The sequence below is a fragment of the Gobio gobio genome (genome assembly GCF_949357685.1).
Source record: "Gobio gobio genome assembly, chromosome: 17".
In the NCBI taxonomy this organism is placed as follows: Eukaryota; Metazoa; Chordata; class Actinopteri; order Cypriniformes; family Gobionidae; genus Gobio; species Gobio gobio.
This window is the reverse complement of record NC_137110.1, coordinates 15,388,997-15,416,962: the sequence shown is the minus strand read 5'-3', so window position 1 is coordinate 15,416,962 and position 27,966 is coordinate 15,388,997. Positions and strand designations below refer to the sequence as shown.

General features: G+C 37.6%; 2 protein-coding genes across 2 annotated transcripts; both read right to left on the bottom strand.

Moving 5' to 3' along the window:
• Nucleotides 1–627: 627 nt before the first annotated feature.
• On the bottom strand, nucleotides 628–19,976 carry stat2 (signal transducer and activator of transcription 2). The gene is made up of 24 exons (XM_079840861.1): nucleotides 19,824–19,976; nucleotides 17,966–18,097; nucleotides 17,671–17,818; nucleotides 14,375–14,470; nucleotides 14,173–14,265; nucleotides 14,016–14,094; nucleotides 13,836–13,912; nucleotides 13,398–13,549; nucleotides 13,155–13,313; nucleotides 12,986–13,075; nucleotides 10,673–10,732; nucleotides 10,498–10,518; nucleotides 10,318–10,411; nucleotides 9,417–9,461; nucleotides 8,632–8,715; nucleotides 8,432–8,530; nucleotides 8,183–8,318; nucleotides 8,022–8,074; nucleotides 7,829–7,923; nucleotides 7,611–7,750; nucleotides 7,324–7,512; nucleotides 5,326–5,380; nucleotides 4,520–4,581; nucleotides 628–2,639 (listed from the first exon to the last, which is right to left on the bottom strand). The coding sequence occupies exons 2-24, from the start codon at nucleotides 18,094–18,096 to the stop codon at nucleotides 2,257–2,259; spliced, it is 2,541 nt and encodes an 846-aa protein (XP_079696987.1). The 5' UTR covers nucleotide 18,097; nucleotides 19,824–19,976; the 3' UTR covers nucleotides 628–2,256.
• A 537-nt stretch (nucleotides 19,977–20,513) lies between these two features.
• Nucleotides 20,514–23,562, bottom strand: apof (apolipoprotein F). Its single transcript, XM_079840541.1, has 2 exons — nucleotides 23,440–23,562; nucleotides 20,514–22,722 (listed from the first exon to the last, which is right to left on the bottom strand). The coding sequence occupies exon 2, from the start codon at nucleotides 22,679–22,681 to the stop codon at nucleotides 21,446–21,448; it is 1,236 nt and encodes a 411-aa protein (XP_079696667.1). The 5' UTR covers nucleotides 22,682–22,722; nucleotides 23,440–23,562; the 3' UTR covers nucleotides 20,514–21,445.
• Between the last annotated feature and the right edge of the window lie 4,404 nt (nucleotides 23,563–27,966).

Below are 27,966 nucleotides of genomic sequence, written 5' to 3'. Positions count from 1 at the left end.
CTTAAGAATGATTTCAGAGCCGTTCTTTGTTCTTTTCTCAAAGAAAAACTTAACTCCAAGTCTTCCAGAGTCGCGGCCAAAGCCGATTCAAAAGACCGCTGTTCGTCAGCTTCTTTGTTTACGAGTAGCACGCAGAACCTCCGCAACTCCATGACGTGCCATCATTATGTTAAGGCCGCCCACCGACTTTACACACGCTGTGATTGGCCTGACCAAAGTTTGGTTTTTTCCAGCTCTCAGGTCTACCGAGAGTTGCTAGACTACACTCGCGGCAAAATACATTTTCTGCCGCTAGGGTGCGTCTAGATTTCTAGGCTAGATAATTCTGCAAATAATTGCAATTGCAGGTTTCAAACAATGGTGGCATTGAGGCAAAACTTACAGACTTAAAAAGTCATGATACACCAATTCCAAATCTAGTTTGCAAGTGTATACGAAATGTGTGCAGTGCAACATGTGACAGATCTAATTTTGGCCCTGTGAAAGAGAACGGATACCATCTGGTTTTACCAACTTGTTAAATATCGTCAGAATATCTCACCACTATTATGAGCTTTTAAAACAGTCTGATTGATCAGATACGTATCATGGTTTTCAATGAAAAGAAAAGACAATATGACAGCCCTATATCTCTCATTAGACATTTTATTGGGGAACATTGCACCATCGTTAACACATTTAACCATAAAAAGTCTGGCTCACAGATGCAAAACAAACAACAGTATGGTTTATTTTCTTGGACAATGACAGTGTATACAACACAAAACATGGTTTCATGCATTTGAAACAAAGTCTACAAATTCCCAACATAAGTGCTCATGGGGTAACTAAATAATTCTGCATGATAAAACGATCATGGAGACTTGGTATGTCATTTCAGTGAGAAAAAAACAAGAAAAAGAAACATTCATTTGGACCATTTCCCCCCCTAAAACATTTCAGAGACCGTCCAATCTTCTTCGGTACCCAACAGATTCAGTTGGAGGAACACATACCATACCTTTTATCTGTAAAAATTGTTACATAAATAAATCATTTCATTTAGCAAGAAATCAGAAGCATTCTGTTCTTACAAATTTCTACTCAGTTGCATTTTTCTGTCATCTAAAAACACACTGCTACTCTCTGTGTAATTATACAATCAAACTAATTCTGATTTTGTTCAAAGATATAGCAAAGAAACGAAAAACAAATATAAAGTTTTTTTCTCCAGCAAGATAAAACTCAAAGGAATCTGCAGGTACTTTTCTAGTCTCAATAGTGGTTATACAAAACGGACCAAAAAAGTGCCTTGAATCCTAGAGTAAAACAACATATCCTGTTCATTAGACATTCATGGTTTTATATGAAATGTTTTTACTCAAAGATACATTTTAAGGAAGAATTTAGTGCAATGTCAGGTTTTCATTAGAAAATATTCCCTATAGATGCAACAAGAATAACCTTATTTTATAAGAACATTACAAGACTACAATAATAGTATTGTCAACATTGGTGCCTTTAAATGTAATTGATAACATTTAATCCAAGCACTGTATCTCTTTTAAGGTGCTCTTTGAAAATGAAAAAGCATTTTTCATGTTTTAAACTTTTTTTTAACTTCCACTGCTTACTTGGAGAGTTTGTTCTAGTCATAAATACACACACAGATATGGCTTTGCTGTTCATGAGATGCCTGGTGTTTGACACATAAATAAAGTGTATAGCTTTCACTATAAAATGATCTCTCTAGAATAGAAGAATACAAACGGTCCTTTCAACCTGCATAAAAGGCGATCACTTACTTAGATCATACAAGCATGATCAATACTTAAATCAAATAGTAGAAGTGTTTTTTTACACAAAAAGTCAACTCTTTAATCTCTGATCTAATGTACTATTCACTTGAAATTTTATATTCACTAATGTACTATTCACTTTATAGGGACAAATATTCAGTAGCAGCTTACGAATGGTAGGGTCAGATCACATGACCACATTCCAATTTTTTTGGACTTGGATGGGCATCTAAGCCTAGTCAAAGGCTTTACTCTGAGAATAGACACACAAGTAACAGATAAATGGGTGAGCAGACATACAGATATACACATTAAATGGATGAAGTAATAATGAAATCAGTAAAGAAAATGAAGTAATGAGCCAAGTATTTTGCATCTCTACTTGATACTTATGTACAACATGAATCAGAACTATGGCAATCATTACATGGCTTGACGAGCCTACGCTTTAGCTATCCTCATGTGTCATGGATCAAATTCAGGGGGTCAGTGGCATGTTAGGATAGCCAAAGTCTTGAAAACCATGGATGCTGTCCTCTGGTGGATAATGGTCTGTGCTATTCAGGAAGTTTTGAGAGTTTATAAACTCTTGCAATGCGAGACGAACATCAGCGTCTGGAGAGACTGCTTCTCTAAGGATATCCACGTCATTGTCTACACTGGGTTGTTGGGGGTGTGATGGAGAAATGTGGGGAGCAGGTTGAAGAAATGAATCTGGAACAACGTCGACGCCAACGTCCATGTCCATGTCCAAAATGCTGTTAAGCAAAAATGGATCAATGGTAGAGCTGAAGGGCATTGGAGAATTCTCAGACCCTTGGAGCAAGTCAAAGTCATCACTCGCCTCAGAAAAAGGAGGATCTTTCAAAGATGAAGGACATGAGAAAGCAAGAGAGACATGTTATAAACCCAAATAATTGCATTACAACAATAAAAAAATGTTTTAACATCCATAGAACCTTTTCCATTGCACAAAAGGTTCTTTATAGTGGAAAAGGTTAAGGTTCTTCATGGAACTATACATGCAACTTTATTTTTAAGAGTGTTTGGTAAATCAGCATTAGGGATGCACAATATATCAGTACCACGTTTCCGTACCGGTTTCAGACGATATTAGAGATTTGTTTTTATTAATTCATCAAAGGGTGGATATTTTATTGTTAATTTCCCCCATTTGTACATTTATATTACATTTGCGGTCATCTAATGCTCATTGAAAGTTCATCTTCAAAAACGCTAAAAAACACTTAATTTAATATTTAGCAAATCTCAAATCCATTTTTTATTCTGTGAATACAGTATTTTATACAGTAAATTATAATATAAACATGTAAAAACAACACATTGTAGTTTTTATGTTTTATTATATCAATTTAGATAAAACATATACGCTATTTATCAGTTATGGGCCATAATATGGGGGAAAAAAAAAAAACTACTTATCGATGTTGGTTTATCCCTACATGTGACTTGCAGCATGGCAAAACAAAGTTAATTTTTAAAAACGATAATAATTTAAAACTGTAAAAATCTTATCTTTAGCAAATTTTAAAATGAATATAAATTTTTCATACAAATATAATCATTTCAAAATAACATTGTATTTTTTGTGTTTTATTATTAAAGGGATAGTTCACCCAAAAATATCATCCTAGGTGTACATGACATTCTTCTTTCAGACGAATACAATCGGAGTAATATAAAAAAAATGTCCTGGCTAATCCAAGCATTATAATAGCTGTGAATGGCAGACCAAAAAAGTGCATCCATCCATTATAAAAGTAATCCATATGGCTCCAGGAGGTTAATAATGGTCTTCTGAAGCGAATCAATTGGTTTGTGTAAGAAATATATTTAAAACTTTATAAAATAAAATATTTAGCTTCCGGCAGACCGCCATCTGTATTCAACTTACGTCATCGTCGCGCCAGTTACGTTTTTTTCGTAAGTTGAGTACAGAAGGCGATCTGATGGAAGCTAGATATTTTACTTTATAATGTGTTAAATATAGATATTTTTCTTAAAAAAAAAAAAACATTGATTCGCTTCAGAAGGCCTTTATTAACCCCCCGGAGCCATGTGGATTACTTTTATTTTTTGGGCTTCAAATTTTGAGATGCCTTTAACTGCTATTCTAAAGCTTGGAAAAGCCAGGACATTTTTAATATAACTCTGATTGTATTTGTCTGAAAGAAGAATGTCATATACACTTAGAATGGCTTGAGGATGAGTAAATCATGGGATAATTTTCATTTTTGGGTGAACTATCCCTTTAATTTATTAAGACAAAACAATAGAATATTTTAATATCCGCTATTTATCAGCTATTGGCAATATCATAGAAAAAAACAGTTTATCGATATCAGTGCATCCCTACATTTAGCATGTGGCATGCAACCTCAAGCTTCATATGCATTTTTAAATCAGTGTTACTGTAATGGTTAGATTTGTGTTATTGAAACAGAAACACCACCAACACAGCCCACCACACAAACAGAAGGTCCCTTTGTGCACTGTGAATCATATGCACTTGGGTAAGGAAGAGTAGGAAAGAGAGAATCTAAGCAAGTTTGGACTTGATTGGGCCTCTGAATGAAAGATAAGCATCAGTAAAGAATTTTCATTACACATTCTATTTATCAGAAAGCCTTTTGCCATCAAGACACATCTGGTGATAATCCAGTGAATGAGAGGCAGGTTGAGCTGATTAGATTCGGAGGGGCAGTGGAGGCAGGACTCACCTCTGTCCTGTGTGCACAGGTCAGACACTGGCCCCTCTCCGACGCTTGAACATCCGTTCCTACTGCAACCAAGCACAGAGCACTCCAGTAAACCAGCAGAATAGCCATCTCAGTGTCTACTCATACCAGAGTCTTACAGCATAACGGTTCGCTGCTAAACTTCACATGTATGGTAGACTTTTCCCCCAAATAATACGGTATTGTTGTAACTTTATGAATTCTGTTACGACACAATGCAAACCTCACGTCATCACATAATGACATCTAGTGATAACCTGTATTACCTCTACACAGGCAGAGATTAAAAGTATGGCAAAGTACATCTTGTTCTAAAAAGGCCCAGATATACTTTATTTCCCACGTTCTGCTCCTTCTTGCAGACATCAGTGGACAGTGCTGATGACAAAATTACGCCACACTGTCTGTGAGCCAGAGACGAATGCGGACAAGGGAAATATTGTTTCACCTTTACTAGACTCTGAATGTTAAAAGCATGTGCCTGCATGTGTCCTGTTTTTTTTTTTTTTACTTTATTTAACTTGCATTAAATCTACTTAGCTACAATGACTGTTTGGTTGAGAAAACAATCTTATCAGTAAATATTACTAGAAGGCTGAAAAACTGTCATCACCCAGCCCAAACTATGAACTTAAACCTTATCATAGCACCATACAATATGACTAATGCATTAAACACCAGCACTAGAAACAGCACGTGTGCACTGTCACAAAGCACACACTTTTGAAATAATTTGCATGCACACAACACACACATTTAAACAAATAAACAAACAAAACAGGACTTACTCTTTAGAGACAAAAACCAGTTTGGTTTTGAGGTACTTCAGGTAAGGATTCTCCTCTGAAACAAAACATCACAAGATCAAGAAATTGATTTTGTGCTGAAGCAAATACAGCATAAGCAAAAGTTTTACATTCTACATTAGTTCAAGTGTGAACTGGGGAGAAATATATTATATATTCCTTTTAGAAAATGCATGGTTGTACGGATGTACAGTGGGGCAAAAAAGTATTTAAGTCAGCAACCAATTGTGCATGTTCTCCTACTTAAAAAGATGAGAGAGGCCTGTAATTTTCATCATAGGTACACTTCAACTATGAGAGACAAAATTAGAAAAAAAATGCAGAAAATCACATTGTCTGATTTTTAAAGAATTTATTTGCAAATTATGGTGGAAAATAAGTATTTGGTCAATAACAAAAGTTAATCTCAATACTTTGTTATATACCCTTTGTTGGCAATGACAGAGGTCTAACGTTTTTTTGTAAGTCTCCACAAGGTTTTTACCCACTGTTGCTGGTAGTTTGGCCCATTCCTCCATATAGATCTCCTCTAGAGCAGTGATGTTTTGGGGCTGTTGCTGGGCAACACGGATTTTCAACTCCCTCCAAAGATTTTCTATGGGGTTGAGATCTGGAGACTGGCTAGGCCACTCCAGGACCTTGAAATGCTTCTTATGAAGCCCCTCCTTCGTTGCCCGGCGGTGTGTTTGGGACCATTGTCATGCTGAAAGACCCAGCCACGTTTCATCTTCAATGCCCTTGCTGATTAAAGTAGGTTTTTACTCAAAATCTCACGATACATGGCCCCATTGATTCTTTCCTTTACACGGATCAGTTGTCCTGGTCCCTTTGCAGAAAAACAGCCCCAAAGCATGATGTTTCCACCCCCATGATTCACAGTAGGTATGGTGTTTTTTGGATGCAACTCAGCATTCTTTCTCCTCCAAACACGACAAGTTGAGTTTTTACCAAAAAGTTCTATTTTGGTTTCATCTGACCATATGACATTCTCCCAATCCTCTTCTGGATCATCCAAATGCTCTCTAGCAAACTTCAGACGGGCCCAGACATGTACTGGCTTAATCAGGGGGACACGTCTGGCACTGCAGGATTTGAGTCCCTGGCGGCGTAGAGTGTTACTGAAGGTAGCCTTTGTTACTTCAGTCCCAGCTCTCTGCAGGTCATAGGTCGCCCCATGTGGTTCTGGGATTTTTGCTCACTGTTCTTGTGATCATTTTGACCCCACGGGGTGAGATCTTGCATGGAGCCACAGATCGAGGGAGATTATCAGTGTTCTTGTATGTCTTCCATTTTCTAATGATTGCTCCCACAGTTGATTTCTTCACACCAAGCTGCTTACCTATTGCAGATACCTATCCAGTCTTCCCAGCCTGGTGCAGGTCTACAATTTTGTTTCTGGTGCCTTTTGACAGCTCTTTGGTCTTGGCCATAGTGGAGTTTGGAGTCTGACTGTTTGAGGTTGTGGACAGTTGTCTTTTATACAGATAACAAGTTCAAACAGGTGCCATTAATACAGGTAACGAGTGGAGGACAGAGGAGCCTCTTAAAGAAGAAGTTACAGGTCTGTGAGAGCCAAAAATCTTGCTTTTTTGTAGGTGACCAAACACTTATTTTCAACCATAATTTGCAAATAAATTCTTTAAAAATCAATACAGGCCTCTCTCATCTTTTTAAGTGGGAGAACTTGCACAATTAGTGGCTGACTAAATACTTTTTTGCCCCAATGTATACAGCTGTTTTTAGCAGTAACATAAATGAGCAAAAGCCTTTGCCAGTTCAAATCTAAAGTTGACATACATTGCAGTTGGCATTAACATTTTTTGTGACCCTCCTAGTGAAAGTTGTAAATAAAAAACCGAAGCATTTGTTGCCTCTAGGTCCATAACAAACCAAATGCCCATAACAATACAATGTATGCCTCCCTTAATTAGACTTGGGGAATTGCAACAAAATGCACCACATTCTCAATAAACCATTTACCTCCAGCCTTTTCACTGTAGTATTTGCCGAAGGCCTGCGCTTTAGAAGTGTTTGGGTAAAGGAAACACAGTGGGTTAACCGGAACGTTTTCTGCTACCATGATCCGAAAGTTGCAGATGATCTCAGGTAAAGCAATCTGCTTCAGGTCAGTACTGGTAAATGGCTTCACTGTTTGCACACTCGGATTGCCTAATAAAAAAAAGAAGGTGTGTATTATGTCTGACATTCCTTGAACTCTGTGTTTTCAGAGATTGAACAATGTTTCAGAGAAGTATATCTTTTTTTACCATCGTTAGAGTACTGCACCCAGCTGAACGTGATTCCACCATCTTTGATACTTTCACTAAAACGCAACAGGAAAGTGCCGTTCTGCTTTTTCTTCAATAAAACTCTCTCCTTCCCCTTGCTGACAAAACCCATTATAGAGCTACAGAAACAAACATGCCTGAGTTGAAATATACTTCAGTAATGATTTTCACAATCTATTTATCTATAGCATCTGTACCCATCACTCCACAGGTCTGACAGGTAGACTTTAACCAGGTTTAGAATTCCATCCAGCCACACCCACAGGGTGAAGTTTGTATCAGGGAGGTTCTCCTAAAGCACACACAGACAACAATGAGTATACGAAACACTCATACGTCAATATCAGGCATTTCACAAAGAGCTACATAACTATGTTTAACTATTCTTACCTTACTGAACTTGGCCCAGGGTATCATACAGTGGTCATAGCTCTGTTGTTTACCTGATAAGAAATATTACATCATTAACAAACACCACATTACTTTATGACCTTAATATTACTTTATATAATATTACCTATTAACATATGAAAGAGGTGATGAGTGCATACCAAAGAGCTTGATGGCGAGAGTTTCCAACTGCTCATTGTCTAGACCACGCTTCCCAGAGGAGAGAAACTGCCAACTTAACATTTCCCCAAACTGTGCCCAGGAGGCCGCAGGAGAGCCTTCAAAAAACTTGATGTTCTAGATGCACACAAAAAAAGTTAATTGTAGCGATGCAAATAATAATAATAAAATCAGATTCTATTATGATGATTAAGACTAATTATTAGCCAAGAGTAACTTCTGCTCCCGACCTTGGGATCTGAACAGAGCGTGTTGAACCATAGAACAGACGCCCAGGCACTCTGTTGCTGACTGGAGTTTGAAATCACCACAACAGGAAGAGAAGAGGTCTGAAAGGAAAAAGGATATCCAAATAAAAATTGGAGATCCAAATTTCTGGGATGTTCAAATTTCACTGTGACTGCTTTGAATGAGGGAAAAAACATCTCACCTCCAAAGAGACAGACAGGCCTTGGTGGTCAAACTGCGTCTGGAAGTTTATTTTGTGTAGTTCTTCAGTCACACTCAGCGAGAGCTGCACGAAACACACAAGATTTATGCACATACATACATACAAACAGAATTCTACTTATTGGTTGGTCTCTGAATTCTACCTGTTTAAATTAACTACTAGTAAAAAAAGAATAAGAAAATAATCTATTTTGTGGAATTATTATCTTCAGCACTGTAATCAAATTTACTTTTATTAGGAGTAACTCTTAGGATGTTTTCACACTTGGCTCATTTTGACTGTTTGTTTCAGAACCTGTTCAGTTCATTAGGCATATATGAAAATAGTTTGCTTGTGGTGAGAAAGCAATCCGACTCAATGGACCAAAAATCATGCTGTATCAGTTACAGCGTGAATCAAGGCTTATATACATTGGTTTATGTGTGTTTAACAACAGATAGTCAGTCTTGTCAATCCATTTGATGGCTGACCACTATGAGTGGAATCCCGGAAAATTAACAGGGGCACTCTGACCAATGAGAGAACCGTTTTTATGCACATGTGACTTGCATAAAAACATTTTAGGGAAGCTGTGAAATGCACCTTGTGAAAGCAAACCTAGGAGAAATGCAACATCATAACAATTTAGGTCCTTGTTAAGATGTGGAAACACCCTAAATCTGTATTGACTCAAGAAACCAGTCTAGTTTATGTGTAGTCTCTAGTTTGCTACGTGCAGCAATGTAGTTATTAGCAAATAATATTAACGAGATCCTTAAACTCACATCGATTCCTTTTCCTCCACCACCAACTTTCTGATCTTTCAACGTCTGTGAAAAAAAAGAAACCACATACACAATGTTTAACTTTGTATGACCTTTTTATCTTTATATTTACCTCTTTCCCCACCAGTGTTTTATAAAAAATAATATTTATGAATATCTGAATAGGCAATAATCAAAAGAAAGAACAGAGCCTCTGCTTTTATACAAAAAAAAACTTTTATTCTAGGTTAATGCATTCTTTTTTAATTTTAATCAACACTTGGATGTGGTCGAGTTTCATAAAAAAAGCTACATTTTGAGCAAAAAGCTGAGAATTTTTTTTTTTTTTTCAAATATTACATCCAGATTGGATTCAGAACAATGATCAAAAGCGATTTACTAGCTTTATGTTTTGCAGCTATATTAGTTTATATATTTAAAATTATTAACATGCAACTGTTTTAATTAAAATGTTATAATGTGTAGTTATTTTAAAAAGCACTTATAATTACATGTATCATAATAAAAAAGATTTTAAGTTTTTAATAAATTAATAAGATTAATTAATAAGGAAAAAGTTCAGGAATTGTTTTGGAATCGGATCATGACTCCCAGAATCGAAATCGGATCGTGAGGTGCCAAAAGATTTCCACCATTACTATACAATGATGTATTGTTGAATAATACAGAAGATAAAGAGTTTAAAAAATAATCGCAATATTGGAAAAAAAAATATAAAAAAATTCGCAATTAGATTTTTTTCCAAAATCGTTCAGCCCTACTCAGAAATTATGGAAATTTCCATAAACAGCGGGGAAAGAGTTCAAATCTGGCTAAAAACCGAACATAGGCCACGACCAAACTGTCTACCCAGGTATAAACATCTCAGATGATGTTGTGCCGTCACTTAATATCAACTCACCAAATGTCTGAAATCAGCGACCATGCCCCCGTTCATACTCTCAGCCATGTTAAGGGCTTTACTTGAAGTTCCCAAGACATTAAACCTCCGAAACCTATGATAAACACATAGTCATGAATTTCTGGTGGGAGGTGTGATGAGGGAAGTGTGTGTTCAGAACGTGCGTATGGAAACACTCACCCTTTCACTTGTGAGACAGCGCTGAAACAAAAGACGGAGGGAGGGATGAGAGTAAGTCCTAATCAGCAACAGACTAATTTAAAACTATATCAAACCACACAAACAAACTCATTCTCATATATAAATTAGATTGTACAGTACCTAATCAAGTAAGTAAGAGAGACAGTGATCTTACTTGTCAATAGAAACAGACACCTTCATAACATGGTTGAGTTCAGGAACTTTATACAGGAACCTGTTGAGAGGAGTGATTGTCCTTTCAGGTCAGAGGGCAAACATTTGTTCTGCATTTCTATCTCAAAAAATATATGATAAAAATATATATGGAAAAGCATAAATGGGTAAACACCTTCTAATGCTAAATATTCTTAGACCTATTTTAAAATCGATTGTTTTTTTTTAATCGCAAATTTACAATTAAATCAGGGCATAAAGGTCTGCTTGTGTGATAATTTGAAAAATTAAATTCTTAAAGGTCCCATGGCATTAAATTTTCATTTTATGAGGTTTTTCAACATTAACATGAGTTCCCCTAGCCTGAATATTGTCACCAAGTGGATAGAAATGTTGATCGGTGTAAACCCGACTTCTGGCTGTCTCTCTCTGCCTTTGAGAAAATGACAGGCCAGACGAGCCAATCCTGAAGTCTCCTGGTTTGACGTCCAAGCAGGAAAGGTTACCTCCCTTTCCTCCGCCCAGAGAATCTGGCACACCAATGCAAACGCTCGAGAGAGATCATGGGTTGTGAACGAGTGAATGCTGGCAGTTTCTCAGTGTTTGGATGTACAAATGAAAACAGAAGTATTTTTTCAGTTCCTTCTGATCTGTGATCAGTGATTTCTGATGCGGCTTCTCTCTCTCCAGACAGAGCGGTGTTTTCGTGTTTTCTATCTTGTGAGTCAGTGTTTTTGTACGTCCTCGTCGCGTCTATCGGTTCTAAAATGTGCATACAGTTTCTGCTCAACATCGGCCTCACACACGCCGAAGCTCGGGCTGCACTGGCCGGTGGCCTCCAACATCCCCGACCCCCAGTACTGCATCTGGCCCACAGCGGAGGCACCAAACGCGGCGTGAGATTAAGCAGAAGGGGGGTAAGCGTGAGCATATTCGGGCTAGCCAGCCTAGCCCCACAATAAACTGGATTACATTCGATTACTGCTGTTGTGTCTTTGTTTGCGCTGTGTACTCAACGCGCGTCACTGACGCTTTTATTTTATTTTAAGAATAATGCTATAATCAACACTTACTTTTAACTCGTTCATCTCGACAGCTGTAATGGTACTTTGCATGTGTTACAAAGTTGGTAATAATGATGAAGACGGACTCGGCGTGACTGGGACTCGTGTTTATTCAGAACTCTCAGATACAAACACAATAAACTCGCGCTGACTGACAGCGCTCTCATAACTCAGTAGTTACTATAAATAAATTTGTTAGCAATCGCTGAGCTCCATCTCTGGTACATTAGTGATGTCCGGTTCGCGAACGATCTTTCTTTTGAACCAGTTCTTTTTAGTGAACCGAATCAGTTCACCAAATCGGACTGAATCGTTCTAAACGGTTCGCGTCTCGAGTCAGCGCTGATCCATAATTTACTAAAGTTACTAACTTTCTGACATGAGTGACAGTCCCTCCGACTAGAAATAGACTAATAACCTGAAGTATATGCTGTAACTACAACAGTTCAGACATGCTGAGAACTGATGTGAAGTGAACTCAGGTCCATCCGTCTCTCTGGCAGCAGCTCGTGCCTGCTCGTGCCTCGTAGACCAAGTTAAACCACGCCCCCTCCGCTCATTTAAAATGCAAAGATGTCAGCCAATCACAACAGTGGGCGTTTTTACTGAAGTCTCACAGCAGACACGCCTCTTGAAGCAGGGCAGTCAGCCACAGGGCAAACATCAGTATTGAAAAAATGCCTTTTATTTCTAAATTATGACATTTTTATGATGTAAAAGTCATACTAATAATATAAGTACACCTCAGGAAGCATTATAAAATAATAGAAAAATGCCATGCCATGGGACCTTTAACTAAAAGATATCCTTTTTTTTTTTTTTTTTTTTTTTTTGAGTCATTACATTCACCCCAGGCAAATGTACGCAAATGAAACAAAGATTTGGTTACATGAACAGGTCTGTACATGCATAATTAAGATACAACAGCACTGACACTTGCAGAAAAGAAAGTCACTTTCACAGATATTTAAAAATACTTAGTTCCTCACAAAGTATTTAGTTCCTCAGAAGTGATAGGCGTCATGTTCAGGGCACTACACTAAAATTTATGTAAATATATTCAATTCCACAATGTTTGAAAGGATATACCCATGTCACAAGCAATATATGACAACAAAGCATCTATATAGATAAAATTTTAAATGTTAAATAGAAGCATATATATTGTAGATTATAGTAGATTATAGAAGCAATGGCTTTCGCTTTTTCACAAGTGGTGTTTAATGTGACGTATAATGTCAGAGCCTGACCTGACTTTGACTGAGAACTGGACACTTGTTCGCAGCACCAGGGGGCCTCGTCCTTGTGGCATGGATGGCTGAGTCTCTACAACAAATGAGCTAAAAACACATAAACAAATAATGAAGCATACATTCATGAAGAGAGTAATGGATATGCTGTGTATGTCTTTGAGTGTACCTCTTTATCAGGCGGGTCAGCAGAGTGTCCACTCTACTCTTTAAAGCAGGTTTTCTGTCTGGAATGGGGTCATTTGCGTAGGTCATCTTCCCTACCAGCTCATCAAGCTTCTGTAAGAACTTCTGCAGCTGGAACATGCTCTCTATAATCTGAGTGAACCTGTTGAAGGTCATAAACAGCTTAAAAACAGATCCAAATGGTGTTCGTTCAGATCAACGCTCTGAGAAAGTCTCGTGTGGTTACCATTTCTCTAATTGTTCCAGACTTGTATCATCAGGAGCACCAATGCAGGCCTTCTGTTGTCTCCGCTTCCAGTCCAGCAGTTCATCATCTATGAGCACTACGCTCAGACAATCAGCAGTGTCCAAAATAGCCAAGATATCAGACAGGAAGTCCTGAGACAATGAAACAAAAACAGCGGGTCAAGAAACATACTTTTGTCATGTGCTATTAAGGTTTCATTTCAGTTTCAGTTATTTAATTCCAGTTAGAAAATGTAGTGCTTCAACTTAACCTTATTTGAGTTGGTTTCTATTTAATTTTCATTTAGTTGAAGTTATTACATTTTATTTTAGACAAAATGTAGTTAACAAAAATTTTATTCTAGTTGTAGGTATAGTTATCAATAATAACCCTGAATAGAATAGAATAGAACAGACGTGCACAGAACAATTTGCCTACCTTTCTGCACTTGTCGAGTCCATTGAGCATTTTCTGAAGCCCTTCTATTTGCTTGTTCTTCTCTTCTTTTGTGCAAGCTAAACACACATTTACATTTACATATTCACACACATGAATATATGTAATACCACCACAGATAATGAAATCAAGGACAGCGTGTTTAAAAGTGTGGAGCCTCACAGTCCATTTTGTGCGTTTGATATTTAAAATCAAACTCATCCTGCTGCTCCTCCAAACACCTTATGCTGTGCTCCATCACCTGACAAAAGAAAAACATGAATCATTCTCTTGAACACACATACACATACAAGGCGCAGATACATACAAAAACACACACCTCTACTTTCATCTTGAGTTCTTTTAATCCCTTATCCATTTGTCTCTGGCTCTCCAACTCTATTGTAGCCGGCTGAACCTGCAGCGTCTGCACCTGAAACATTGAGAGAGAGAATTAGAATATGCTGATGGTGATATTGATTATAAGAGGGATGATGATGATGATGATGATGATGATGATGATAACACTTTAAGATACTGACTTGTTGTGCAAGCTCTGCATCATTCAAGATCTCTTTCTCCTTCACCAGGAACCAGTTGATAATAATAGCAAGAGTATGTGGCTCCTCTTGGTACCTCTGCAAACAAGAAAATGTGACCAATAATCCCACAATTAACTCATAAATCCAACAATAATTATAATAAGTTACATAATAAATATGCCAGTTGAAGAACAATAAAACCATTGACATTTAAAGGCACAGAATGTAAGTTTAGAAAATAACAAAGGAGTCGCTTGATGACTAGGGGTGTAACGATACACTCATGTCACGATTCGATACAAACCGCAATACTGAACTCGCGATACAATGCGTTTTATTTTTTACTTTTTTATTATTATTAAAATAATATTATTATTGAATTATTATCAGGACCCACAAATATTCCCCCATTGCATTATACATTATATTCAACATTATCCTGTATATAGTCGTTTAATGTAGCAATGTCACTGAAACTCTGTAAACGTTATTTTTTTTCCCTTCACGCAGTACTTGTGCTTTCCGTGCACACACTCTCCTTCGCTATGTCCTGTCTCTCCCGCTATTAATGCACTATACATATAAGAATAAACCATCTAAAATGCTTTGAATGATCATACTACTAAAACTAAATGTGTTATGGTGATTTAATTGATGTTTGCGCTTTCACTTTGAGGAACGGCGTCAATGCAATCAATCACAGTTCTAATCACAAGAAAGCTTGTCAAAATGACTATTCTCAAACTGTAAATGTTTAGCTAATCCAAAAATGTTAATTCTGCATTTACTCACTCTCATGTTGTTTTCACGTGTCACGCAAGCAATCTGTTCATCATATAAAGCCATTGTGTCTCTACAGAAGACTTGGATTTAGACACGCGATTCTTTGTTTTTACGATGCCTTTATGACATTTTTATGACATCAGCTGGACTCGAGCAGCAAGCATGTTCATGGATGTATTAAAATGACTGTGGTATGAAACAGGGCGGGGTCAAGAGCCTGGGGCATTTTATGCTGCTGTTTTTATTATGCCTATATGCCAGAGTCAGCCGCTGCCACTCCTTTTGTTTTGTTGTCTATGTTTATTTACAATTAAAGTTACGTTTAACATCTGCCTCCTTCTTCCCTGAACTTGAACTTTGTTATGGTTACGTTTGATCACTTAAATTCACATTATTTTATTTTGTTCTAATGAAAGCTGCTGAAAGTGCTGAACTGCTACTCATACAGGTCGCTTTATTTGACAAATTAAAATTGTAGGGTAACAATGCTGTTTTACTTGGTCAAAAACAAAACATTTGAGTGTGTTGAAAGCTATGTTATAACTGTGCGTTAACTCGGTTGCTGGTATGTGGTGGCACAGGTGGCTGTAATAAAGAGCAGTCTTTAATAAAAATAAACATGGAACACTCAAGAGATGGTAGGAGAAAATGTAAACACAACTACTTTTGACATAGACAATACCAGACAACGGAACAGAATGACAAAATATATAACACCATTCTAGTGTTTTTTGGATATTTGAATCCAAAAGAATCGTACATAATGTGTGTGTGCTAGGGATGCACCGAATATTCGGCCACCGAAAATTTTCGGCCGAAAATGCCCCAAAAGTGCATTTTCGGTTTTCGGCCGAAAGACTTTTATCACCGAAACAACATGGCCGAAATGTTGTGATGACGCAAACAGAAACCGCGACCTGCACGTGCTTGTCTGAAGCAACATGTCTGCGGTGTGGACGTATTTCAGTATATCTAAGAAACACCCACGTCTGCTCCATGCACACGAGAGCTCATGTTCTCGATTAGAAGAGGACCAGACTTCACTGTGAAACCGAACGCAATCTTTAACAGTGGGCATGTTTTAAGCGCGGAACACACTTCAATCTGGCGGCAGCGCGCGCGCGTGAACGCGATCATCTGTGAGCGCGATCGATCATCTCTTCCTTAAGAATAAACATGAATGAACATCTAAGGTGTGTTGAGGATACATTACAACTTACTGTCACGTATCATATGTGGTGTAATCGCTCAGTCAGTGTTTCAACGGCAGAAAGACCTCTATATAACTGCTGTAAACTAAACGGTCATGTAGCATCATTTACCTCAGGCACCTCAGTGTCCTCAGCTGTTAGTTAAAGAAAAATCAACTCTTTCACTAAATATATGACCTATATTAGCCGTTATATTCATTATATTCTACTTAACCTGTTAATGATATCTTGATTATTTCATTTATGTTTAAATAAAATGACAGACACTGTGTTTAAATGATTCTATTTCAACAACGAATTGGATAAAAAACTATTTTATAATTAGATTTAGAAGTTATTGCAAAAACTGCCTTATGTGAAGTGTACATGTTTGTGTACGATGTTATTTGAGTGTTGATTATTAGACCTAAAAATACATAGCAAATGAATTTAGGCTAATAGTTTGGGCTCTGTTTTTAACCTTTAATATTAATGTGCAAGTAAGGGCTCCCTATATAGTTTACAGAAATATCTTCAATAAACTTTTAGTTATAATTTAATTAATTTAAGGACAGATACTTTTTTTTTTCAGTAAACCAATAAAAATAAATAAAAAGCCATTTTTTAAAACTGCTGTACCGAACCTGTGCACTTGTTCTGAATGCACTTTCTTGTAGTAGTCCTACAGAGAAAATTTTTAAATGCACTAGACCTAAATGCACTTTGTTTTTATGAGAGAACATTTAATTTAAAAACCTTTCTGTAGGCCTGTACATTATTATTTAATGTACAAATGAGTGGGGTCAAGTTAAACATTTTAGTTTGAATTTTATTTTATACTGTGCATTGTTGCAATGTGCTAAATAAATATTGGCATAACTTGTAATTGATTTATTCTTTGAAACTTTAATATTAATGTATGCAATTGCAATGCCTTGATTTTAGTAAAGTTAGTACACAGTCATAGCCATAAATGCAATGGTACTAATAATTGGCATAATTTCTTTCGGTGTTTCGGTTTTCGGCTTTCGGCCTTGGTTTCCTCTTTTTCGGTTTTCGGTTTCGGCCAAGAATTTTCAATTCGGTGCATCCCTAGTGTGTGCTGCAATTATGCCCACAGTTCACTTACTTAAATCACATTATTGTCAATTGGTGTGGATGGCAACATACATGTAGTTGAGGTTAAAGTTATCTTTCTTGGTGTGCACAGGACACTAGTCTTTAGCAGTATAGCTTTTGTTTAACATGTTAGAATTTTCGGAGGCATCAGAGATCCAAGGAAGGCATCGGGAATGATGCTTTTGGCAGCAGAAGTACACTTACCTGAAAGTTTTGTTTGTAGCGTCTGAAATTACGCTGCAGTAAGAAACTATCTCTCTCTTGTGCAAAACGACTGAACTGGTTGTCCAGATTCTCCAAAAGCACCTGAAACAGGAACGCGGCTTGGGAAGAGTCACGAGAAGCACGCTCCCTGTAACACACACACACACACACACATTACTTGTAATGCAAGGTTGACAATCCTGGGTGCATTTTATTTGCATTTACCATGGTTATTAATAGATTCTGGAATAGAGAGCTATACAAAACAAAACAATCTGCAGGTTCTTGAACTCACCAGTCCTGGCCCTCGATCCAGTGCGCCAAGTAATGTCTCACATCCATTGGGAATTCATCTCCATTGTACAGATCTAAAGCCCTCTGCGAATACACCGTATCCTGCTGCTGCAGTCGCTCCCACTGTGTCATTCTACAAAATAAAACACATTTCATATCTGCTGATAGGTTCAATGATGCCTTGTTACAGAGATGGGGACGTCAGATGCTCAAGCTTAAGCACCATTACAGTGGTTATAAATATAAGTCAATGTGAGAAAATTCTGAGTTTGAACATTGGAACACAATAATAGTGCATGGCATCAATGTAAAATATGGTGCGGCACATCAATGTGCATTTTTAAAAAAAAATCTAAAGTCAAATAAGTTTTATGATTTGCTGTGAATTTTAGTTAATTTCATTTGCACTTCAGGTCCACTGTGATACTGACCATTTTTATGGTGATTTTTTTGGCCAGTAAGAACTGTTCTTGTATGAAAAACACTATAGAGATTCTTCGAAAAGTTTTCATTTATCATTTTATCATCATATCAATTAATTAAAGGCTTAGTTCACTTTTAGATAAACTTTTGCTGATCATTTACTCACCCCCATGTCATCCAAGATATCCATGTCTTTCTTTCTGCAGTCGAAAAGAAATTAAGTTTTTGATGAAAACTTTCCAGGATTTTTCTCCATATAATGGACTTCATTGGGCTCCAAACGGTTCAAGGTCCAAATGACAGCTTCAGTACAGCTTCAAAGGGCTTTAAATGATACCAGACGATGAATAAGGGTCTTATCTAGCGAAACGATCAGTTTCTGCGAGAAACCGAACAGTATTTATGTTATTATTTTACCTCTTATCAGACGAACATCTCTGAGCTCAGCCTTAACTTCCACCAAGTGAGGTCAAAATACGAGCCTGGTCATAGATATATAGATCATAGATGCCTCAGTCTACTGATCCGTGAAAGCGCTAATGAGGCATCTACATATACATCTATGACCAGGCTCGTATTTTGACCTCACTTAGCGGAAGTTATGCGGTAAAATAATAGCATAAATACTGCTCGGTTTCTCGCAGAAACGGATCGTTCCGCTAGATAAGACCCTTATTCATCATTTTGTTATCGCTTAAAGCTGTACTGTAACTGTCATTTGGACCTTGAACCGTTTGGGGCCCATTGAAGTCCATTATATGGAGAACAATCCTGGAATGTTTTCAACAAAAAACGTAATTTATTTTCGACTGAAGAAAGAAAGATATGGACATCTTGGATGACATGAGGGTGAGTAAACTATCAGCAAACGTTTATTTAAAAGTGAACTGATCCTTTATTTTTTTCAACATTGATATGAATAAGAAACGTTTCTTGAGTTCAGAATCAGCATATTAGAATGAATTCTAAAGGATCATGTGACACTGAAGACTTGAGTTAATGGCTGCTGAAGATTCAGCTTTGCTATCACGGGAATACATTTGGACTATTTGACATATTAAATTATTAGCAGACAAATTATACAAACTAGTGAGAGTGTAAAAAAGTGTTTTCATTTCCACAGGGCCAAAAGTGTCCAAAACATCCTAACATGCACTCTGCACCAGCAGTAATAAAGTGTTCCACATCTGCACACCCTCCTCCACAAACAACAGCGGAAAAACTGAGTCAACTAAGAATTGCTTCTAATCACGCGAGGACACAGCGTGACACCTCGGTCCTAATAATGCTACTATATAAAATAACAGTAAACTACGAACTTAGGCCTAGACATTTAAACAGCATAGAAATGTTCATGTTGCGAAGTAAGTTAATGAACTGCTCGTAAATAACAGTCAAGTTAGCATGTCACGTTAAGTGAATTGTCAATAACTTACCTGAAACAATCGTCTAAGTTATAATTTTGAAGAATATTAGTTTTGCAAAGCGCCTTTTGCAGGCACACAGGAAAGACAAGAATACAGCACTGAACTGAACATCAGCTGGCGAGTAAATAAACACACTTCTCAGGAAACCGACGGCTTTTCAATAAACCTCCCTCTGCTGCAGGGTTGCCAGGTCTGTGCAACAAAAGTATCCCAACGGCCAGGCAAAAGTGGCTCAAAAATAGGCCAATGCGATTTTCTCCACTGAATTTGAACGTCTGGGAGGTGTTGGAGCTTCGAAATCGTACTTACGAGGGTGGAAATCAACCCGCGTAAAAAAATTTTTTACCCGCGGCCACAACTTAAATATATCCCAATTTGGCAACACTGCTTGCTGTCCCTTTCTGCTTCCAACGCGATGATCTTTTGCTCACCACCACTGAATCATTAAGTCCCACCCATTTAGTTGCGTAGTGAAATCCTCGCGTTCGTTCATTGGCTCGGACAGGCACACTGACCACCACCATTGGCTGAAATACACGTCAATGAAACTCTCCACAACGGAGGGGTGTTGATAGAACAGCAGGAGAAACGAAACTCACGAGCTGTCTTCTCGCATTCCAAGAAATGACGAAATGAAAGTTATGTTATGGAGGATGAACCTAATACCGCGGAAATTTAAAAATCCATACACTCTCTTTACGGAAGCATCTTTAGATTAACATGGGAGAGATGTAATACGTTTATTCTACATTCATTCATTTTGCACTATACATTAAACACAATTATACATTTATATAAAAAACAACGAATTGTCAACTGAAATAAGCAGTTCTAATTTTACTTGTAACTGTTGTTAACCTATACATCAATTTGGCTATTTTCAAAATGACAGTATCAATTTACAGTCTGCCTTTATGCTCTATTCTTGTATTCTACTTAGTGTTCTGCTCTTCCCACAGACCACACATGCTGTTTGACGTGAAAAAAGGATACATGTTGAGGTTGTGAGTGAATACTGGTCATTCTGTTATGCAGAACCTTTTGAGGTCTAAATTGAAGTATTTATATAGGCATACCAGACTTTGAGAGATATGTTCTGGTCAAGTAAGAAAATTAACATGATGCATCAAAGGGATGTCTTTTGAAATATTGATAATATCCCTTACAGAAAAAAACACATGCATTTCACATTTGTAAAAACACATGTGGTGAACATCATATTATAAAGGTAAAATATTGAAATATCATACAGATTTCTGCAACTTTATCTAACATAATGGAATGTTTTAAATTGAGATAAATCCATTGCTACACTAAGCTCATGTACTATTGTTATTTTTTACCCACCAAAAATATTACTTCCTGCTGGTGTCATTACATATCTTTTGGATATTAATAATATTACAATCCAAATGGAAAGTGCATTTAAATACTGTTTCAGTAGAAAGTAAGAGATTTAGCTTTTAATATGATCTGTTTATGGGACTGATATTGTGAACTGTAATTGTAACAAACTATATGACTGAACATATACAAAATAGAGCTTTTTAAACATAATTTACTGCTGGTGGAAAAGAAACCCTTGAGTCCCTAGAGCAATACTTTCAGTTCTTGAATCTCCTTATTGGTTTTTATTGGACAGTGATACTTCCATCCTCCAGGCTGTTCTGGTTCATTAGCAAGTCAGCATCCTCTTTCATGTTGTTCAGCAGATATTTGATTCCTGCCTTCACACCCGTTTTTAAACCAGCCCCCAACGCATAACCAGCAACCCCGGCGGTTCCCCCTGTTACAGCCATGAGGGCATCTGTGCCCAGATCCACAGTGCTGAAGATGGCTCTCTCTTTTGCAGTATCATAGCAGTTAACCGAAGCATAGTAAACGGCCGTTCCCAGATTATACAGTGTGGAAACTGCAGGAATCCACTCCACAACCGTATACACTCGTTCCTCTTTTTCATTGACACAGTGATGCCGAGGGACCCCGTTTCTGCGCCAACGTACGGACCCCACCTTGCAATTCTGAATCCAGCTCTCAGAGTTAGATGAAGGCACTACACTGCTTCTAGGCCTCAAGATAACACGATAATATCCAGAATCGCCATCTTGGGTCACACCTGCACATTGGCTTCCCAAGGTTCGACAAGCCTGCTGGGCTTCTCCAATACGGAATGGCCTGCTCTGTTCTGCGGCAGGACCCAGCAACTGGGTGCCTTTTACCCTCACCCATCCGTTGCATTGCTCCCTAGGCCCTACTTTACCCTTATAACCATCAACTCTCTCACCCACCTTAGCTAGCTGATGGATGTTAAATATAACAGCCTGCAGGTGGCACTGTGACTCAGAGTTGGGCATAAGAGGAGATGAAGGGGTTTGGAATCCACTGGTAAAGGTGTGATGGACGATGTGTGCTGATTCCCTCTCTTTGCCTCTCTTGATCAGCACCAGTATGTCCTGCAAAAATTCACATGTATCATTTTGGCCCAATTCTGCGTAGAGTTGCATTACCAAAGCCTGGGCTTCAGACAAACATCCTGCTGACACCAACACAGGCACCATTGCCAACCCTAATAGCTCCTGAGAAAACCCCTTTCCTCTCCAGCCTCCATTAGCGAGCTCTGCACAGCTCGCATTGCTTTGGAGATCCAGCTGACCTTGTAGAGAGGCTGAGAGGTTTAAGACCAACTGATGGGCAGCGGGAAGACCATCTTTAACCACTTGTGATTGTACTTGCTCTGTTTGAGACATTTTTGAAGTGATTGAGGGCCTCAGGTTGCTTTGAGGGAGTGGAGCTCTGCCAAACACTACTTCAGACAGTAAGAGGTGGATGAGAAGTAACAATTTGAGTTTTGAGCCCCATTTAGCCATGTTGAACGGTGAAGTCTGCAGCACCAAGCAAATCGCGGGTTCTGGATTTAAAAAAAAGAAAAGAGAAATTGAACTGAACTGAATGTGCAGTGTACATGAAGCTGTTTATGTGCACTATAAAAGTGTGGAATAATTAAGATCAAATACAACAAAAACTGTGAAATATATTTTCTATTTTAATCTATTTTAAAATGTAATTTATGGTAACTGAATTCTCAGCAACCATTTTTAAGATTACAAAATCTTAATTATTCCAAACTTTTGACCTGTGTATCTACACAAATATCTGCAGCTGTAGCTACATCATGGGTTGAGAACATGAGATATGTGTATTTGTGTGCTTGTCTTTTTCATAGTGCAGCTGGGAAAAAAATAAAGGAAAGAGTGAACGGGATGAGCACTTTTTTTATACGACTCCTCCCTCCCTTCAGTTTTACAGTTCTTCTCTACATCTTATACATTTAAAATGTGTTCAAATTATTGACACAATTTAAAAGTAAAATCCTATTTGCAAATGTGTAATCCAATTCTAATTTACTTTGTGAGTGTTATTGAATAGTTTAAAATTAAAAATTGTTCCATCATAAAATTGTAATTACATTTCTCAGCATTCTGTCAGACTTAGTTTCCAAAAATGTATAATTTGTATTACATTTTATATAAACTACAGAGGAAATTAAATCTCAAGTCATTTGAAAGTTATACTTGCTTTGGAATGATTGATCTTCATATTAATATGAGATTAATAAGACTCTTACCTTCTAGCAATCTTGATAGTACCTCTGTGATAGAATCCAGCCTTCACAAAAAAACATTTACATCTCTCTCTCTCCCGTTTTACCCACTCTCTCCCTCTCTCGCTGGCCCCATTATCCATGAATGTGACATCACGTGGAGAGGATCAATGTGTTCAGTGGACGTTTTGTTTATTTACCCTCATGTCCCCTCTCTTCCTCTCATTCTCGCTCTTTTTTTTCTCTGAAGACCATGTGGGGGTGCAGGGGCTTTGTGTTTGACCCAGATAAATTGCAGCACACTTGTTTCATGCCTGGGAAGACTGCCTGAGTGTGTGTGACACTGAGAGAGAGCAGGATTGTGCACCCATGCGACGTGCGTACATTTTTGTGATTATAAAAAGAGGACTTCATCGTTTGCTTTCAGGGCATTAACCTCACACAAAGTTCCACTTGGTTTAGTCATTTTAAACATTATTCTACTGCTCAGACCATATCTTTGAATCAACATACAATACAGCATCCAACATTTTAGATTGTAGTTGATTTCTAAATCAATTTTGCAATTTTGTTTTCATTTCCAGGTTTAAATGAAAAAGATATGTGCAATTGGACATTTGGACCCTGCTCTATTGTGCTCCCCATGTTGGAAAGGTTTGGAAATGTAACAGGTTACAGATTACAAGTTACCCTATTTAAAATGTAATAAGTAGTGTAACTATTTCAATTACTTTATTAAAGTAATGTAACTGATTACATTTGTTTACGTTATGATTCTTTTTCTAATTTACATCAGTGGAACGCATTTTTAACACTCGCCATGGTGGCAAGGTTGTAGCCTAAAGCTTTTAGCGGCAATGTGGATTGATGTAATCAATGATGTAATCGTGGTGTGCTGCACATTCAAACAAGAGAACCAAGCATAGCTTTACTAAACGGCCTTTAAATGGCAGGAGGCATCGTGCAAAAACAGACAGAGCAGAATATAATATTATTCAACATATCATATCCTAGATTTTTACAGTAAATATTCAGATGTAACCACCTTTGTAATCATTGACATTTTCATAAGTAACTGTAATTTAATTTAAAAAAAATTCTCAGTAACTGTAACTGATTACAGTATAGTAATATTTATTTTGTAATTAAATAGCATAATCTAGTTATATGTATAGTTACTCCCCAACAGTGTCTGTCAGTCACTATAAAGTTATGTCGACTGACAAATGGGGTCTCAATTTGGAGCCCCAATCACCTTTGCCGAACCACTCCCGTACGGGTAAGAGGCATACATCTACTCATTGAGATTTTTGCTTCAGAGCTATAAGTGTGGTTGCACAGCTATCACTCTTCGAATCACCAAGCAACGAAAGAGTGTGCTACGGAGATCATTCTCACTGGTGGAGAGGGCACATTCAGTGGGTTCCCCCATCCTAAAAGAGTGCAGTTAAAGGGATAGTTCACCCAAAAATGAAAATTCTGTCATCCTTTACTCACTCTCAAGGTGTCCCAAACCTGTATGAATTTCTTTGTTCTGCTGAACACAAAAGAAGATATTTTGAAGAATGTTTGTAACCAACCATTGACTACCATAGTAGCGAAAAAAATACTATGGTAGTCAATGGTTGCTCTATCTGCTTGGTTACAAACATTCTTCAAAATATCTTCTTTTGTGTTCAGCAGAACAAAGAAACTCATACAGGTTTGGAACAACTTGAGGGTGAGTAAATGATGACAGAATTTTCATTTTTGGGTGAACTATCCCTTTAAGTACAGCAAAATTTCCCTAAAAGAGCAAGTACGGTTGGCAAGCATCTTTTTAGTTCCGTTTGTTTCTGGATGAGGTTGTTTCCTGTCTTCATCCGACGGCCACGATCACTGTCTCACATGCAGAGCATGCTGAGACAGCGTTCGTAGATTGTTAAATGGTTCACTGCTGCCGCGGCTCTCCTTCCTTGTGAAGGCTAGAGCCCCCTCTGATGTTACCAGCATGCTGCCTCTGTACAATGCAGAGCCGCTGGCATGAGGATCAGATGATAGCTTCATCGGAGAGCCAAGATGAAGACCGGGTTTTACAGCCCTTACTACATCACACACTCAAAAGGTAATGGGTTAAGGCCAATCTTGGACCTGTGAGTTTTGAACTGGGCCCTTTACAAGCTCCTGTTCAAAATGCTAATGGATAAACGCATTCTCACGTGCGTGTGTCCCCAAGGCAAGCACCCTGTTAGTATGAGAGTTGGGAACCACCAAGTATTTTCCATCCGAGAACGAACTCACTGGACTTTTGTTGTTGTTGGTTATTTCATCGCAACAATTATTTATACCAAATTTGTACAAATACACGTTAAAGTGTTCTATGACTCCTATGTAAGTAGCCTATACATTTGAACATTTTTACTGCACCCGCATGGACTAACACATTATGCTGAGTTGTCTGGTTACGTAGGGCTTATTAAAATTCGCTAATGGATCCAGCGTCAATGCCATAATTTCTCATGAAGTGAGAAACACAGAAACGGGTGGGAGGAGTGAGGTACAAGAAGAAATATGTAGAAGTGTGATTCTCATTTTCACATGCCAATTTATTGGCCCAAAACAGAAAGGGAGTCACATGTGACACACAATGCCATGATCCACACACACAGTGCAATATCAAGTGTTAATAAATCCTTAAGAGGAACTGAACATATCACCAATTAAGGGGGGTGATTTTGTGTGTGTCCATGTGTGAGAAAATGTCAAATATATCCCAATATACATTTGTCATTATGGACACCAGAGAGTTGTAAATTGTGTTAGGTAGGACTGAAGGCCATCTTAGTTATAATTGGATGTAATTGGATGGTTATAATACACAAAATTGGAGTAGCTTCAGGAAGGGGCATCAACAGGGTAATGCATTATTACTGAATCAACCAAATGATGAGCAACACTCACATATTAAAAAAACTCTTGTGTAAGTATATTGTGTAAATTTCATTTTGAATAGTCCCCTAAATCAGCTCAACCTTTAATATGTAGGGTAAAGTATCCAGCAGCAATATGGCCATGGTAAATTCCTTGGATTTATGAAATTAATTTAAGGTGAAAGCCTTGAAATTCAGGATTTCTCCCACTGCTGCATGTTATGCCATCCTACATGCGTGTCATTCAGGGAAAGTGATCATCTTTGCAAAGTTTTCAGAAACTGGTCACCTTGGGTTCCATTTTCTATGAGGACACAACGTCTGATGAATACTCTGTAAATGCTTACACTTTCAAAGACCACTGACCATGAGACAGACAATTAAAGTTTCTTTTCAAAATAAGGGTTGTTTGAAAGGACAGAGGAAGCATTCAACCACTATTTTCTCCTTGATCTGACTCAAAGGTGTGTTTGTGTGCGAGTATGTAGGTGGACGAGGGTTGGACGCAAGCTAGCTGAATGACATTGAGATATAAAATATACCAAAAATAAGTGTAAATGCCATATTTGGATATAGTAAATAATATAAGAGGGAAAAATCATGATGACGACAGTGATTTTTTTTAGCTGGTAGAACAATGTCTGCTCATGCATTGAAGTTCTTTGCATTCAATCTCTCATTCTAATCTGACAAATCTGATTAAAAAAAGTAAGTTATATGAATCCACATTTAGTGACTGAATGAGACCAGATATACACAACAAATTCTAAGAAATTAAGCTATAAGAAAGGAAATGAGAGAGAGTCTCTCTCTCTCTCTCTCTCTCTCTCTGTGTGTGTGTGTGTGTGTTTTTGTGTGTGAGATTGTGAGAGTTTATTTGCGTAAGCAAAAGATGGTAGGTGTCATTCACCATTGAGAAGCACTGACTGGACTGTAGTGAGTGTGGGTGTACTTCCGAAATGTTCTAATGCTTCATGTCCGCTTCAACAAACACATGCACACAAATGCAGGAACAAATCAGTCTCAGGAATGACTCTTACGTCCACTGACAAGTCTATCGGAAAGTAATCACTTGTTTTGATGGTAATGGAAATGTTAAGAACTGAGAGAATTACTTGTTCTAAATGCAAACAACCAGACTTAATCACTTCAAAGTCCTGTTTTCCAGCTCCACGTCCCTTCTATACAGCAAATCCGGCTTCAGGAGGACTGTAGCGCGTTGGTGTATCATTAAGAGCTTTCCTGCTTGCTGAGGAATCAAAAGAGAGAAATAAGAATAATTTGAAAAACTAATTATGCTCTAAAATGTTCAGGGCTTCGTTATGCAAATATATTTAGTAGGATTTCATACTCTAAAAAAAACCTAATCTAATGTAAAAAGACCAGCAAAAGTAGAATGTGTTCGTATATGTGAGTGAGTAAAGAAAGAAAGAAAGAAATTAGTGGTGATTCCAACCACTGTTGTCATGGTGACTAAATTAATTTTCTTTTATTTATTCATTTAGTTTTCCTTTTTTTCCCTCATTAACACAACACCACGTTCACTACTGAAGTGTTTAAAATGGAGGCATCTGATGGCAAATGTCAACAATGATTTCATCTCAGTAAGAAAAATATATAGCCTAATATATAAAAGATAAGC

Excerpts from the sequence above, each read along its gene's own strand:
- stat2 (XM_079840861.1), bottom strand. The coding sequence starts at position 18,096 with ATGACACAGTGGGAGCGACTGCAGCAGCAGGATACGGTGTATTCGCAG. Across the intron at positions 13,314-13,397 it reads CTGGAACAATTAGAGAAATG|GTTCACTCAGATTATAGAGA; the intron begins GTAACCACACGA and ends GACCTTCAACAG. Across the intron at positions 7,513-7,610 it reads GGTGCAGTACTCTAACGATG|GCAATCCGAGTGTGCAAACA; the intron begins GTAAAAAAAGAT and ends TTTTTTTATTAG.
- apof (XM_079840541.1), bottom strand. The coding sequence starts at position 22,681 with ATGGCTAAATGGGGCTCAAAACTCAAATTGTTACTTCTCATCCACCTC.